This window comes from Thamnophis sirtalis, unplaced genomic scaffold, assembly GCF_051295495.1.
Source record: "Thamnophis sirtalis isolate CommonGarterSnake01/CBP01778 unplaced genomic scaffold, rThaSir2_p1.2 scaffold_1, whole genome shotgun sequence".
Taxonomy (NCBI): Eukaryota; Metazoa; Chordata; class Lepidosauria; order Squamata; family Natricidae; genus Thamnophis; species Thamnophis sirtalis.
This window is the reverse complement of record NW_028261381.1, coordinates 55272221-55289403: the sequence shown is the minus strand read 5'-3', so window position 1 is coordinate 55289403 and position 17183 is coordinate 55272221. Positions and strand designations below refer to the sequence as shown.

At 38.4% G+C, this 17183-nt stretch overlaps 1 protein-coding gene across 1 annotated transcript in view; it reads right to left on the bottom strand.

Moving 5' to 3' along the window:
* Positions 1-17183, bottom strand: part of CNTNAP5 (contactin associated protein family member 5) — a 582534-nt gene that overhangs the window by 414170 nt on the left and 151181 nt on the right. The window contains exons 2-3 of the mRNA XM_087712206.1: positions 13904-14014; positions 1860-2053 (exon numbers count right to left, since the gene is read on the bottom strand). Of these exons, the coding sequence (XP_087568332.1) occupies positions 1860-2053; positions 13904-14014 (305 nt within the window). The remainder of the gene's footprint in view (positions 1-1859; positions 2054-13903; positions 14015-17183) is intronic.

Below are 17183 nucleotides of genomic sequence, written 5' to 3'. Positions count from 1 at the left end.
TTTGAAATGCAGATTCATCAGCAGATGGGAATGAAGCCCCCACTCCACCCCTTTATTTAGCTTCAGAACTACAAAACTATTACTGCCAACACTGAGCATCAAACAATGAGTTATGGTGAGGCAATTTCCATCTTGTGAAATTAAACTGCCTACTAAAATATATGCATTCTCTGTGGTAAGCAAACTACAGTTGCTTTAGGTAAAGAAAAATACTTGCTCTGTAAAACAAAAAAGAAAGAGCCAATTTGGTGTTGTAATTAAGGCAGCAGGCTAGAAATCAGGACTGTGACTTCTGGTCCTTCCATAGACATGAACTCAGCTGAGTGACTTTGGGCCAGTCTCTCTCTCTCTCTCTCAGCTCTAAGATGCTCACAAGGGCAAACCACTAAAAAGTTTTGCAAAGAAAATTTCAGGAACTAGTCCAGGGGGTCTCCAGGAGTCAAAAATGACTCATACCCTCACTCTTTCCTCTCTCTCTCTCCCTCTCTCCCTCCCCCCCTCATATGCCTTGGAAAAATCAGTCTACTAAATGTGACCCTTATAATTTTATGCATCTTTTTATTTCCCTTTTCATTTGAAGCCTAGTGCACAAATTGGCATGAACTGGCTTATGAGAGCATCTAAACAGACACTGCATGTTTAAAGAAATACTGATTTGTTGGTCCTTGACAGATTGCAAACCATTCTGGGATAGTCTTTGATACTGAAACTTTTATGGAACCCTAGTTCTGATTTTTAAATCCATTTTAATTATTATTGTATTGTTATTCAATGATCTCATGATATATTTAAAATATTTCATTGATAAAATATGCTCTAGTTAGTAAAAATGCTAAAAAATAAACTATGAATTAAGACAAATGATACACAGAAATTGTTCACCTAAATTATACCATGAGTTAATAGAATTAAGTCATAGAATTTCAGTGTAATTCCCAATTAATTAATTCATAGAATTCACATTTAATAAAATTCCCACTACTCTATTAATCATGCCAGTTATTAGTAGAATTGAACTGTGTTGAGGACCAAATGGTTTGAAAGTCTATTTAAATCATGAGTGTTCAGAAGAGAATGAGAAAAGGAAAACACAACTGATTCATTTTCACTAAGAACCTCACAATGAACTGGACTAATCAAGAACTCCCATAATGCATAATATGTCACATAAAGTTATGTGGATTTATAAACTATGACCAAGTTCATTTACAACATTTAAACATAATACAGCTTCTTTGGTTTTATAAGGTAAAGGTAAAGGTTCCCCTCACACATATGTGCTAGTCATTCCCGACTCTAGGGGGCAGTGCTCATCTCCGTTTCAAAGCTGAAGAGTCAGTGCTGTCTGATGACATCTCTGTGGTCATGTGACCAGCTTGACTAAACGTTGAAGGTGCATGGAACACTGTTTTATACATGATGTCTAAATTCTTAGCATTATATACAAATTGGGCCACTATTGCTAGTTTAAGGAACAAGAATTAAACACATTGGCTTAATATTATCTATAAAAATTACCAAATCTATAGTGCAGTGCATTTTGAAGTGTGTACATATTGATTTTTCAAATTTCTCAACTTCTTGATATAAAATATGATGTGTTATTTTACATTTTATTTCCATAGCCATAGGTTTTAGACAAATCTGTTTAAAATTTCAGTCCTCATTTTCAAAGGTATTGCTATAGAAACATATGTTTTCTACGTAGGTAGATCTTATAAAAAGAAAACATACCTCTAATAGATTTATACAGCTGGAATCCTTCTGAAGATGGAAAATTAAAATTAGGTAGAGAAAGACATTTTGCCTAGAAACAGCTGGTGATACCGTAACCATTTATCCAAAGGATTGAGACTTACCCAAATGATGTCCTCCTGTCTGTATTGCTTCCAGTTGCGACCTGTATCACTGAACATTAGACTGTAGCTTGTGGTCCAGTCTGAGCTTCCATATCTTCCCTGAGTAGCAACACCTGTAATCTCTACTCTGTCTCCCAAATCAACTTGGAGCCATTGTTCCTTACTAGAATCCAAAGGGGACCAGCCACCAGCTCCTAAAAGAAAAGATAACCCAGAATGATTCTTATATTCCTGCATCTACTTTTTATGAGTGATACATCTTTATTACAATGTTCTGGAGAATGTACTGTTAGCCAAAAAATTATTTCCTTCATGGTTGCATATTTTTCCTGATTTCCATTACTCAAAAACATATCCTCATATAGGCCATGGAGGCTTGCCATAAAAGGCCCATTCTAGCAGGAAAATTTATAATTGCTTCTCACCCTGTTTCTACAGGTACATCAAGTCCCAGGTAGTGATTTATGATTGAAGTTTGTGCTTGTTAATTCTCTTAATGCTTTTTGCTTGTTGTCCTGTTTACCAAATATGGACAGGTAGATTCTGTTTAGAATCTAGATCAGGCATAAGGAATATTTTTATTTGGCTTGCATTTTAATTTTATTTGACCTTTTTTTAAACTAATACATCAACTGAAATTCAGTTTTTACTCAATTTTATCTCCTCATGACATATGTACATATATATTTATAAGAACTTTTTCTTTTTTTAAAAAAAATCCCAAAATACCAAGGTTCACGGCATTTAAATTTGGGACTTCACTTTAGACAATACTGTATATATTTTTTATAAAACATAGTCTCCAGTGTGTTAAGTTTGGAATTGAAAGAACAAGCAAGCAAGACATGTTACTTGTGATTAGAGATTAGAATGCCAAAGTGAGAAATATTAAGGAGGAAAATTTGATGGACTGTATGGCTTAGGAAAATAAAATGAAGCAAAAGAAGGGCTCATCAAATTTTCACTAATCCAGGTGTTTGTTTGCTTTTTGTTAGTAACATAGTCCTTATAATCAAATGATGGCTATATATGTGAACATCTCTAGATGAATTTGATAAAAGCTAAATTGTTTATATTATTATTAAAAGGAGGTTTAAGAACTCAGATATAACAGCAAAGATGTAGCCAAGGACTAACTATAGAACAAGTCACAAATTCTTCCTACATAGGTTTCAAATTAAACTAAAGTGAAAGAAAAAAAAACCAATTAGTTTCTCCAATATGATCTTGATCATATACCAACATTTTCAAAGAGATCAACATAATTGTTTTGAAAGTTCTGAACCTTATTGAAGGAGGAAGCATGGAATTAATTTAAATAAGTTGTTATGGATGAATGTGAAAGCAGACTACAGGAGATCAAGAAACAGAAGGAAGCTAATTGGATATCAGAAAAAAGGTGGATATTGTCAAAAAGAAAAGAAGTGTCAAAGCCAAGACTGTTAAAGATCTCAGGAAGCAATTCAATTTCAGAAAATTGTGAAAAAGACATAAAAAACATCATTACAACAACATCTCTAATGACATCAAAGATAAAAACAGATATGGAAAAATAATAAAAGTCTTCCAAATGATCTCAGAACTCAGGAAATTCCAACATCAAATTGGTATGCTGATGTCATAGGAGGGGAGCCATATTAATCCATAGTTTTAACTCTGATCTGTGAGTGTAATACAAGATTGACTGATTAGACTACAGTATCAAAAGCAAACAAACAGTAATCTCATAGCATCTTTTCTGACTAATACATGTTGGTGGAAGGATAAGCTTTTATTTCACCATAGGAATAGATAGCAGTAAATCCAAAGAAGATCAAACGTGGATGGAATAGACTGAAATTTTATACAATAGAGATTTCAACTTTCAAACTACTTTATAAGATATTCTATGAACCTCTAGTAGAAGAACCAAAATTAGATGTGTACTTTTGTCATCATCAAGTTCAGAAGACTACAAAAATTGTTGGAATATCTGCAAAATCATGACAAAGAATAGAAAAATAATCAGCAAAGGCTATAGTGAACTTATGGTAATAAATTTGGAGCATGGCATAATGGCTAACAGTTTTACAATAGTGGCCAACAATGCCAACATCAAAACGACAAGAGTTAAGAAAGAGTGCAAAAATCATACAATATCTTTGATTTCACACGTAAGCAAAATAATTGGCGGGAAAGTCCAGTGCAGATCAGACAGATCCCAGTCTTAGAAGGGACAATGATGATCTGAAGTGCTGAATAGTTTCTACTTGTTAGGATGAACAGGAAAAAGAGCCAGCAGTTAAGAAATATTCCATAGACCATTGAAGTGCTTGGTAGAGTAGAAATCCAGGTCTTTCAAAAGAGAGATTCAGATACCGTGGTCAGTGTTGGGTTGCAGGTGGTATGCCCCGGTATGGGCATATCAGTGCCTGCCCAGAGCACTGGATACCATTCCAGTATGGTGCTCCGGAGGGCCCACCCCCCCCGCCTGAGCTCCTTACCTGTATTTGAACTCTTCGGCGCTTCTGTGCATGTGCATGGAGCACACGGAGCCTGCGCGATGCTCTGCCGAGCAGCTGGAACATGGCAGAGGCTCACGGAGGCATTGCAAGTGGTAAGGACACATGCACACGCTGCTCACATTCATGTGGTAGACATCAGGCCTTGTTGCACTGTACCAATTGCAATGGGATTCGGAACCCACCACTGGTCCATACCTACAAATATCAGACCTGTGCAAGCAATGGCTTTCTCTGTGGCACACTACAAGTAAAAGTTGGAGTTTGAAGAAGCAGCAGTTTGAATTACAGCATCAATGAAAGATCTGAAAGATCAAGTTAGGGATAGTTTCACCCGGACAAAATCTAGCTATGTAGTTTCCAAGCATTGACATGAACTTAATCACATTGCACTCATGTCGGAGTACTGAAGTTCTTCTAGGTTGAAAGGATTAGCTGGTGACATCACTGCCCTTGGACTGCCAAGTTGTGGGCTCCTTTCATGTCCCTGGCAAGAGCTAGAGTGAAGGATGGGAGCTCGCCCCATCCCACAGCAGCACTCAGGACTCAAGCATAAGCTTGCTGTTTGTCAAGCCAGTGTCTACCCATGCAACCCATCATGCTCCTCCTCAACTTAATAGCACATAATGAATTTGCAATTGTTCACAAAGTTACTTACAACTTTTTTGTAGGAAAGTGGGCCTTCAGTCTAGACTATCCAGTATATTTTTTATAAAATATGGTCTTCAGTGTGTTAAGTTTGGAACTGAAATAACAAGCAAGCAAGACATACTACTTGTGGTTAGAGATTAGAGCTATATATAGTTGTTTTTTTTACAATATTCTTGTTGTTTTGCTCAATTAATATAGAAAGAACTAAAGGCAAGTTTCTATTTTTCTTTTCCTCACAAGTATTTCCCTGAACCTTCTCTCCCTGGGCGGGGCAGGGTATTTCTCAGAGTCCTTCGAGATTGGGAGGCATACAAATCCATTAAAACCTTAAACCTTAAAACCTCTCACAAAAATATTTGCTGAATATTTCAGCTTGCTCAAAGAATGCTATACTTTCTTTCATGCCAAATGTTTCAGCATTCCCTTGTGATATATAAGCTCCAGAGAGCATATGCCAGTTGTTGAGGCCCAGGAAAATGAAAGTTTATTACTACATTAACCATAGCATGTAGCAGCAATAAGATAAGAACAGGTTCAAAGCCCAGACTGAACATTACACAAAAGGCATATTTCAATTACTTGATTCCCTTATTAATAGCTGCTCAGCAATTTTGTTTGGTTTTATTGTTCTGTTAAATTCCCAATGTTCATTGTCTACAATATTTTCAAATCTCCCATAAAACTACAGTACTTATTTATAATGTAAACATGCTAACATATTTTTCCTTTCCTTAGGAAAGTAGAGGCATGGCACAAAGACATAAATTCTTCCTGAGATTCACGTTTAATGCTCACCACAAGTTGGATGTTTTATATGGTCTGAGAGATGTCCATTTTTAATGATGATATGCCTTCTTATTTAAAATATAAACATAAAGCCCACTCTAGTTTGTTTTATTTTTAGGATTCAACAATACGATGCACAAAGAAATGCAAATAAGACTTGCAGAGACAACGGTAGGTGTTAAAAATCATTTTAGGAGAAATTGGTGTGATGGAACTAGTAAAAGTGTGAATAAATACATATCTTTCTGCAGTGCTTTAGTATTGTGAATCCTTATTTTAAGTTGTAAATGTAATCCATATCTGAATAAATGTTCCTCTCTAAGAACTCTCTTCCGTAGAAATTTATTGAAATTTTAATATCCCCAATTAATGATTTAGGAGACAGCTATATGCACTGGAGTGAAATATAGTTTTCTTCTGATTTAGATTCAAGTATTGTTCAGTCTATGTCAAAGTTCAGGTGCATTTGAAGAATTAACAAAAACGTCTGAGGAAATTTTGGAGAAGCTAAATGAATTTCATTAAGATTAGGAAAATCCCATCAAGGGATATCTTATATTCCTAGAAGCAGTTATGTTCCAATAACCCAATGGAATTAGAAATGATATTTTAATTAAAATGCCAAACAATATTTGAAATGTCTTCTTGAAATATCACCCACTATATTCTCCTAATTTTTTAATGTCATAGAGGCATGTTGTCTAGTAATTTCTAGTGACTTTCAGAATGCATCAAATCTGAATAGAGAAAAGAGGGCTAAGTTTAAAAGCTGAGATAGAAGGAAAACAGCAAAGATAATAATGAAAATAGATTCTGTGTGAATATATTTCTTGTTAAATAATCCTGTTAAAAGTAGTTATCAAATGCTGTTCAAAGTAAGGCTATCAGATCCAAGGTGCAAAAGTCTGGTTAGCCACTGTATGGAAGCGGCTAACCAGACTTTTTGTAGAAAAAACAAAAACCAACACAGTTTTGGTCACCACATTAAAAAGATGTTGAGACTTTGGAAAAAGTGCAAAGAAGAGAAACTAAGATGATTAAAAGCCTGGAGACTAAAACATATGAAGAAGGGTTGGCAGATTGGGGTTTGGCTAGCCTATAGAAAAGAAGATTAGAGCAGTATTCCAGTATTTGAGAGGCTGCCACAAAGAAGAGGGGATCAATTTATTTTCCAAAGCACCAGAGAGAAGGACAAAAAACAATGGATGGAAACTAATCAAGGAGAAAAGTAATCTGGAATTGAGGAGAAGCTTCCTAACAGTGAGGACAATTAACCAATGGAACATACCATCAGACGCTGTGGATGCTTCACCACTGGAGGTTTTTAAGAAGAGACTGGACAGTTACTTGTCTGAAATGGTATAGGATCTCCTGCTTGACCAGAAGATCTCCAACGTACCTTGCAGTTTGATTCTGATTCTGAAGCCAAAAGTCAGTATTTTTATATCTTGGCTACCATCTGAATGTTGAAGTTAGCTTTGTAGATCAGATCTGATAGTATTAATTCAATTCAATTTCTGTATCTATTTTTCTCAAATAAAGTTACACTTTTTAGAGTTAAACATCTAAAAAAGTTTCAATCCTTTCCATTTAAAGAAGGTACACTATTTCTGACTCTTTTGTTACATTCCATCAAAACTCCCAAACAGACTAATGTAACTAATAGGAAATATAAAACAGCCAACATATCAACCGAACCCTTTGAATCTAAACATTATTTAAAAATGGGCTTAAACTATTTGATTCTATCATACCGTCTAAACAGTGAAGTCAAAGAGAATATACTCAGATTTGTAAAAAAACTAACATGAGTTTGATAGAACTTATTTTCCATCTATGATGAAATCAGCTTGCTCCAATGGTGACCTTTTGAAAGAATACTTTTAATAGAGGGGAAATGCTTAAAACATCCGAAATTTGAAAGTCAAAATCTGCTGTTTTAAATTAAAGGAAAGGATTTCACCATTTCTATTCCATATAATGTTTTCCGTCCTCAGCACCAAGAGAAGCAATTAGTCATACTTTTGAACAAAGGATGCTATCACAACTAGCAGATTCAGAACTGATCATTTTTGATCTAACTCAAAATGGAGAAAGTAGTGAACCATTTGCTATGGACCTTTTCATAATTATTAAGTGCATCTGTAAAAGAAGTAATATGCCAACTACAAGATGTGAACATATAAAATTCTAGTTCACAGATTTCCATTTCCAAGTTCTGCTAAAGTTTTATTTAAAAAAGTTTTGAGGAGACAGTGTGGCACTTTATCACATTGGTTGATTTAAGGTGCTGAATCCAGATTTAGTTCCTAAATGTAGATTGGAAAGAACAGCATGATGTTGTGGAAATGGCTTCCTTGATTCACACTCAACTCTGGTGACTACATGGAAATTTTGAGTACATGCTGGCTCAGGAATTCTGGGAGCTGAAGTCCAGAGATCATAAAGGGACCATAGTTGTCACCCCTGTTTTACAGTCTCCCAGTGTGTTGCCTGGCTCCCTACACACACAGGCATGTATAGCAAGAGTTCTACAGGTGTTTATTCAACCCCCAATAAACAGGTCCTTGGAGAGCACCCCTGTAACATGGGTCCAGATTCCAAGCTCCATACTGCAATAGTCACTGGGTAACCAAGTCTAATGGTCACACACAAAGTCCAGGAAAGCAGGCAGGAGTCAAACAGACCAGGAAACACAGCACAAGCAAACAAGGCACAGAACTGGGAATGTCCTCTGGATGGGGCTAAGTAGAGGCGATGTTGCCTTCTCAAAAGTAGTCTAGCTGACCGATGTTGTGCCTTCTCTCTACTCTATGTGTCCTTAGATCACCTGAGATTGCTCTATCAGGCTAGCATTCTCTCAGCCTTAATCCTGACCAATACTGGCTCCACACTTTCTTCTAAAGACTCAAACTCACCCTCCTCCTCTGAAATCACATCTGGAGAGGGGTGCATCTGTGACACTAACCACAAAAGACTTTATTTCATTAAATTCCATTGTTCAGCTATTTGGAAACACCACACCGAGTCACCAAAAGCAAACTTCTAAGCACAACCTTAAACCTTACCTGTACTATATGAGTTACTTACAGTCGTATTTCAACTATGTTACAAAATCATACTATAACTGTATTTTATTTTTTAATTTAAATCATCCAGAGAATCTTGCCAATGCATGGAAAAAAACCCTCCAGTTAATAACTAAATAATAAAAACATGAGAGTTGTGGAGCTGCAATTGAGAGGCAATTGATATAGCTACTGAAGACTCTTATAAATTTTCTTCTCAACTGTTCCCATCTGTAAAATCATGTAGCCTGTTAGCCTCTGCTTATAGCCACCCAGACCATCACAAGAATATTTAATCTCATTAAGGGAATTCAGACAGTGAGGAGATTGGGAAGGAACTTGAGTGAGTCCTGGAGTCTGTGGAAGGCTCTGATGGGTGTTCTGCACTGAAGGCAGAGATGGGGCCAGGGCCATCCAACATTTATCAGCTGCCTTTGGAGTTGGAGGTAAGTGGGGCAGAATAACAGCTGGAGCCTGTTCCAGATGCATGTATGTGCAGAGCTGTGAGGAGAAAGGAACAACTAAGAATGGGATTTGACTCGGAAGTAAAGGCACAAGTGGATGCTGAATGGCCCCTTCCATAGGGGATAAATAGATGCAAAAAAAAGGGGGGGGTTGCAGGAGACAATTAGTTTGCTTATTATTGTGAAGAATTGCTTATTTGAGTTGGTGCTTCCAGTAACTCCTTACCAGGTATTTCATTTTACAGCATTGTAACTGGAAGCTCTTGGCCTGGTAACTAGCCAAGAACTGATAAGGTCTGTTTTTGCAATTAAACCTGGAAAGGCTTATTGCTGGGACCTTTCTGGATGTGAATGCCAGGAATTCACATTAACCAAATAAAAAGGGTTTTTTTTTTCGGGACAAGGAGTCTGTTTTGTGATTCTGTTAAGCCTGGGTCAGAACAAGAGTAGACATTTAATAGCATATTGTTTTTGAATAAAGATACTACCTAGTTTGGAATTCACGAGAAACTCTGGATTTGAATAATTTATGCCAGAGACCAGAACTTTGCACACAGAAACATTCCAACTAAACCAAGAGCTATTTAGTTTTATAGACTTTTTGTTCTATCCTAAACTAAATTGGACTGAAGATCTTTACCATCTGATGTCTTCAGATCAATGTAGCAGGAAACTTGTTAATAATGGAAACTATTATCTCTCAGCTGTGATAAATTAACATTCTTCATTCTTTGCAAAAAAATTGATCTTGTTTTTCTGATTTTAATTAATGTTTCTTTCTAGTATGATAGCCATATGTATCTATATGTATGCACGGAGCATAACATGAATCTTGGAGCAGCCTGATTTTGGACTAAATGCAGCTGATGTTGGCTAAGAGAAGCTGTCTGTTGTACAACTGGATAAGCTTACAGTCACCACTCAAGATATTTCCCTAGGGCTCAGGTTGTCATACCAGTTGCCAGATACCACCAAATGATTCTTCTGAGTTCATCAGGAGATGAATACATCTTGATAATCACCAAAATAGTAGCCAATCTGGGAAAAGTTTGGTATGTGTGGCCCCATGGGTTTGCTCTCATCCATATCATGTATTTCAGGATGGTTTTTAAAAAATAATAATAATATTAATTGAAGAATTTTTTCAAAGAAAAAACGATGCAAAGAAAATCCAAATCCATAAATCACAAGTTGGTTTTCAGAAAAAAGTTCATAAAGGGTTTCCAGTCACTGAGAAATGTCGTTCTTATCTAATCAAACAAGTTAATGTTACATCGCTGCTAATTCTGTCACCTTTTAAATGTGTATTTCAGGATGTTGTAGTGGTCTAATAGCAGGTCCATTTTCTACATCATTAGAGAGAGCGATGGGAAGAGGGAGAGCAATGTAGAAGTTAAGGTGCTGGACTAGAAAAGGGGGAAACCTACCTAATTCTCTTTTAATCACACAAACCAACTAGGTGACTCTGGACTGGCCACTTTCTCTGTCCTCTAAACTGGAGTATTGGAAAAGATTTATCTATCAACTTGCATTGGAACAGCACAATAGATTACAGTCTATAAACTATAAATGAAAATATCTTCATCTTTCATTGATTCATCTGGTATGAATATTAGACATTAGTAATATGTACACAGCCATACACATGTAGTAATTGACACAAATAAGCAGTAAACACAGAATAAGAGAGACTAAGATAGTATCAGACCTTAAGTAAAGCATTGCATGTGCAATTTGTAAGAAAATCTCTACAAAGGATCTGTTCTTTCACTTATAAAGTTATTAGGCTAACAAAAGAGGACACACCCTAAAAAAGAAACCAGCAGATATCTAGGTAAGGTATCCTGGAGACAGGTGAAATATTCAGTTGTGGTATGGGTTAATAGAAAATTTCCATTGACTTTTTATTTATTTAAGGTTTTATTTGGTTTGTATGCCACCCTATTCCAGGAAGACTCAGGGCGGCTAACAATCAGAAGGGGAGGGGGTACAAAATAAAAATAAAAGACAAACAATTTAAAATACAGCAACAGTCGTAACCTCGGATGGGGCTGGAAAATTCAACAGCCCCAGACCTGCTGGAACAGCCAGGTCTTAGTTGCTTTGCAGAAGGCCGGAAGGGTGGTAAGGGTCTGGATCTCAATGGGGAGATCATTCCAGAGGGCCAGAGCAGCCACAGAGAAGGCCCTCCCCCGGGGAGTTGCCAGCCAACATTGGCCGGCAGATGGAATTCAGAGGAGGCCTAGTCTGTGGGATCTAACAGGTCTTTGGGAGGTGATTGGCAGGAGGCGGTCTCTCAAGTAACCAGGTCCGATACCATGTAGGACTTTAAAAGTAATGACTAGAACCTTGAAGCATGTCCGGAGACCAATGGGCAGCCAGTGCAGCTCGCGGAGGATAGGTGTAACGTGGGTGTACCGAGGTGCACCCACAATCGCTCACGCGGCTGCATTCTGGACAAGCTGAAGTCTTTGAACACTCTTCAAGGGCAGTCCCATGTAGAGCGCATTACAGTAGTCCAGTCTTGAGGTGACGAGGGCATGAGTGACTATCCGAAGGGCCTCCCGGTCCAGGTAGGGTCGCAATTGGTGCACCAGGCGAACCTGGACAAAGGCTGACAGATGATGTTCTAGAGTCAGCTGCGGATCCAGGAGGACTCCCAAATTGCGAACCCTCTCTAAGGGGCATATAATTTCACCCCCCAGGATGAGAGATGGAATAGCTGGACCATCTTTGGGAGGGAGCATCAATAGCCACTCGGTCTTGCTGGGATTGAGCGCAAGCTTGTTCATTCCCATCCAGACCCTAACAGCCTCCAGGCACTGGCACATCACTTCTACCGCTTCACTGAGTTGGCACGGGGTGGACAGATACAATTCTTTATCGTCCGCATATTGATGATATTTAATCCCATGCCGGCGTATGATCTCACCCAGCGGCTTCATGTAGATGTTAAATAGGAGGGGGGGACAGGACCAAACCCTGCGGCACCCCATAATTGAGGGGCCTACGGGTTGACCTCTGCCCTCCAACCAACACCGACTGCGACCTGTCCGAGAGATAGGGGCACCCCATAATTGAGGGGCCTAGGGGTCAACCTCTGCCCTCCGACCAACACCGACTGCGACCTGTCCAAGAGGTAGGAGGAGAACCACCGAAGGACAGTGCCTCCCACTCCCACCTCCCGCAACCATCGCAGAAGGATACCATGGTCGATGGTATCGAAGGCTGCTGAGAGGTCAAGAAGCACAAGGATAGAGGAGTGACCCCTATCCCTGGCTTGCCAGAGATCATCGATCAGTGCGACCAAAGCAGTTTCCATGCTGTAACTAGGCCTGAAATCGGACTGAAAGGAATCCAGATAATCTGTTTCATCCAAGGACCGTCGGAGTTGAAAGGCCACCACTTTCTCAACAACCTTCCCAACAAGGGGGAGGTTGGAGACTGGATGATAGTTACTCAAAATGGCTGGATCCAGAGAAGGTTTCTTTAGGAGGGGTCTCACCACCGCATCCTTTGAGGCTGTAATATTTATTCCTTAATCAGTTGTGAACAGATTGCTTTTAATCTTGTTTTAGTGAGATAAAGAGCTCTTTCTCCTTCTCAACATGATTTTGGTCATGTAGAAAAAGCCTATTAGTTGTTTCCTTTCCTCATCAATGTTATCTGAACTTCATAGGATTAGGAAGCTATGAAGAGTGAAAAATAGTTATTGCTAATCCAAGGCAGTGTGAAACAAATGTTGGTTATTTTCCATACTAGTAAAAGAATGCAGAAAATGATTAGAAAAAAAATGGGTTTCAAATTATGTCCAACTGTTTGTTATTATCAATTTCATAACAGATCCTATTGTTCTTCAATTTCTTTCTCTTTCCATCAATATTTCCAAAGTTAAGTAAATCCCACTTTTGGGAATTGCTAAAAGAACTTGGACTGACTCAAGAATTTATACAATATCATCAATGGGTAAAATCAGGCATTTTATAGAATGCCTACGAAATCTATAGAATGCCAAAAAAAAAAAAAAAGGGACATGAAAGTATGAACCACTTAATATTTCCACACATTTCCTTGGCATTCTATACAATGCCAAAAGACAAACTGGCAAAGTATAAAATACTCTGACTAAAATGCCATTCTAGCCTTCCTTGTTGCAACAAGCAGGTCAATACTGGCCTTTTTTTGTTGCTGTTGTTTTTCAATAAGAAAGTCCTGTACTTTATTTTGCAGTTCTTCTTTCCTTTTCATATATATTTTTTTTCAATAAAGAGTTAGGGGGAGAGTTAACCCTAACCCTCACCTGTCCCTTTTTCATGACTCTCTTTTCATACTTTGCCTAAACAGTTCTTGTCATTCTGCCTAATGCCTAGGTATTATATTTATACAATGCCTAGGGAAAGTGTTTAACATATTAAAATATCACAGACATTTCATGCTTTGCCTAAATGTCACACATTCTATACATTTTTTAAGCATTCTAGGCAATGCAAACTTTTCACATATTGCCGGTAACTTATATAAAAATGCACTGAAGAATTATGCACGATGACAGCATGATTACTCTGTGATCTTACCATCCCGTCTGATGAGTTTCGCAAAGCTGGGGATGTGGTTATTGGAGAGTTTGGACGAGCTGTCAAAAGCAGATGCAGGTAATGACAGTATCAGTGGCTCTTCACAATTATCTACAAAACAAGAAAAAAATATATAGAAAGCATGAAATATAATGGGGAAAAAGTTTTGGCTTATCGGGATCATTTCACACACACATGGGGATGGGGTATCTTATCTCTGCACCTGCTCCTTCCTAATTAATGAATTACCTTAAAAGAAATAAGGTTGATAATAAAATTCTCTGCGAAAATATGCATGATACTATATCTATATATACACATATAATATTTTCTTCAACAGCTTTCAACAGATGTGGTGTGAAATATCCCACTTTATCTCAAAAAGAATATAGACTTGTGGGTCTAGCCTCCTAAGATTATGTTGCGAAGGAAGAGTCAAATTTATGAAATCAGAAAAGTGTGCAGGTGGGTCTTTTAGGCAGGTGGGTGCTACAAAGGTCACCATGCCTTCTATAAGTTCCTTGGGAGAAAAAGCAGTGGGAACAACTTGTAGGAGTGGCTTATTACCTGCCCCCTGGAGCCCTGAGATCAAACACAATATATATCTAATGCAGCCCTCAATGAAAGTTTGCCATCCTTGTGCTAGAGGTTCAGATAGATTATTTCATTTTGCAATTCATAATGAACAATACCTTGCCTCTCACTCTCAATACCCCGACTCTGTACAGAAAAATAGTATGATTGAAACCAATAACACCCTAGTTAACATAGAAAAAAAGCACTGGCCCACTCCCACAGTTGTTCCCTGCTGCTGCCTAAATGATCATGTCCTCCATCCATCCATCCAATGTTCCCTCTAAGCTGCGTGGCTGCGCCACTGTGCATGTGGCATTGAAACACCATGCACCAGTTTCCAACTGCTGCGCAGTGGTTTTTGTGAGACATCTTCCATGATAATAGGAGAGGACAGCCAGCCCGGAGACAGTTCTAGGTCCACGAAGCAGAAAGTAGCTGAGAGAAGGGGGTGCGGGGGTTGGGAGAAGGCATGGGACAGGCTCCCAGCAGCGGCTGCTCGGATTTGCCATGAGAACTCGTCTCTCCTGCCTCTTTGCTTCCTCGTTCGGTCATTGGGCGGCAGATCGAAAGCAGAAGCCAAGATGGGTCATTCCTTCTGAGAGGCAACTTTCCCATTGAATGACTTGCTGCCCTAGACTCGAGGAGACTCTCTGCAGTCCCTCTCGCCTGGCCGGGATGCCAGTTAGCGTGTTGAGCTGAAGGAAGGAGGGATACACGTGCTCACTCTCATGAGAGAGAGAGAGAGAGTTGGTGGGCAGACTTAGCACTTTGTTAAGTTTGTTTCTCTATGTGTTGTGTATATATACATGTCTCCATGGGTGCAATTGTGCAAGCAATTTTTTCCTCTTTAAAAGAATTTTTTGATTTCTCCTCACCAAATCTTTAAGACTAAAAGAGTTAGAGTTGAAATATAAAGAGATTGTCGATCGCCATAATGTTAGATTGATAGGCAATTATGGACTATCTTGATTATATCCCCTTAGAAAAAAATACACTACTGTAGGGTTGAGAAAAAGATCAAATTTCATTCCATGGAAACCCAACAAAGTTCTTAGGGAGGGTTTCTTTCTACCATGAGAAACATGAGATGTTCTCTCTTCCTCTTTCCTCTTCCTCTTTCCTCTCTCTGTCTCTCTCATCCTCTTTCTATTTGTCTCTCTTCTCCTTATCTCTCCTTCTTTTCCATTCTTCTGTTACTTTCTCTCTCCTCCTTGTCTCTTTCTGTCTATCTCACTCTTTCTCTTTGTCTCTCTTTCTCTCTCCTTCTTTCCCACTCTTCTGTCACTTTCTCTCTCCTTCTCTATCTTTCTGTCTCTCTTCCCTCTTTTTTCTTCCTCTCTTCTTCTCTCCCACTCTTTTATCACTTTCTCTCTCTCCCCCTTCCCCTCTACCACCCAACCTGTCCTCATACTTATCTTTGACTGATCATATTTGCAATAATTTATCTTTTTTTCTAAATAGGCACAGTTCCCTTACTGGATCCCTCGTTCACTCAAACGCGTGCACACACACACAAACACACAGACAAACACACACATGCACGCATGCACAAAATCATTTTTCTCCATTCCAATTCGGATCCTATAAATCAATTGCTCTGTGACACATCTGTGAAAAAAATTCAGGTGCTCAGGCATGAAAATGTGCCGCTCAAACACTATACTTTTCCGCACACACTGAAAAAAAAATTTGAGGGAACATTGCATCCAGCCACCTGTACAGCTGTTTTCCAGCCAATTCTAAATTGGGAAGCTAGCATCACAAAGCATCTGTGTGCATGTGGCCCTTATTTTCTCTCTGCACCAAACCAAAAATATGTGTACTCTGATTTTTGGCCTGTTAAGTTACACTAACACAATCACTCTTTTTGGAATCATGGTCTGCATTTTAAGTATTGTTAACGTTGAGCCAGTGATGGTTAATCGAACAAAAATGTTAGTTTCGCATAGTCTGTAGAATGGATCAATATTAAGTAATAGGCTCTTGGACTTTCCACAAGCACAAAACCAACTAGGATTACACTGCTGATGGAGGATATAGACAGTTGTCTCACCATCTGTATAGAATGACCTGGCCGGTAGTATACACAGACAACACAGACACAACACAATACAAACAAACACACCTACATAGTGTAATAACTCCTTTTATTGAGTTAATATGCAAGATTTTGAATTATGACAAAAATGGGTTATGATATTCAGCCTTTGTTTGCCAACTATTATAAAGCTTAAAGCCACTGTTCTTAAATGTGCATTAGACTATATTCACCTTTTTCTCCTTCGCCAGAACAAAGGACTCTGCTGGTGGATTCCACTTCCCACACCCCTGGCAAATACTATATTTTTGCTAACATTTGCTTCAAAGAATTGAACAAATTTGGGATCTCTGCAGGAAAACATGAGAAGTCAGTAGTGCATCAGCAGAAGTCTGTTCCCTCAATGTCTTTGTCTCTGGGTTAAAATAATAGATTACTTGGATAAAACATAAAGGTGAAAATGTCCCCATTCTGCCCTGACATTATTGACAGATGTCATTCTGTGCAGCTCATTTAGGGATAGAAGGAAGGAAGATGGAGACAAAAAGGACAAGCTGAAAATATTTAGCTCATGGAAATCCTGTTACTGTACTTACATGCACTGATTACACAACTCAAACCCATAGTTTTATAACCATCAAAGAATTATAATTATTCATGTAGCAA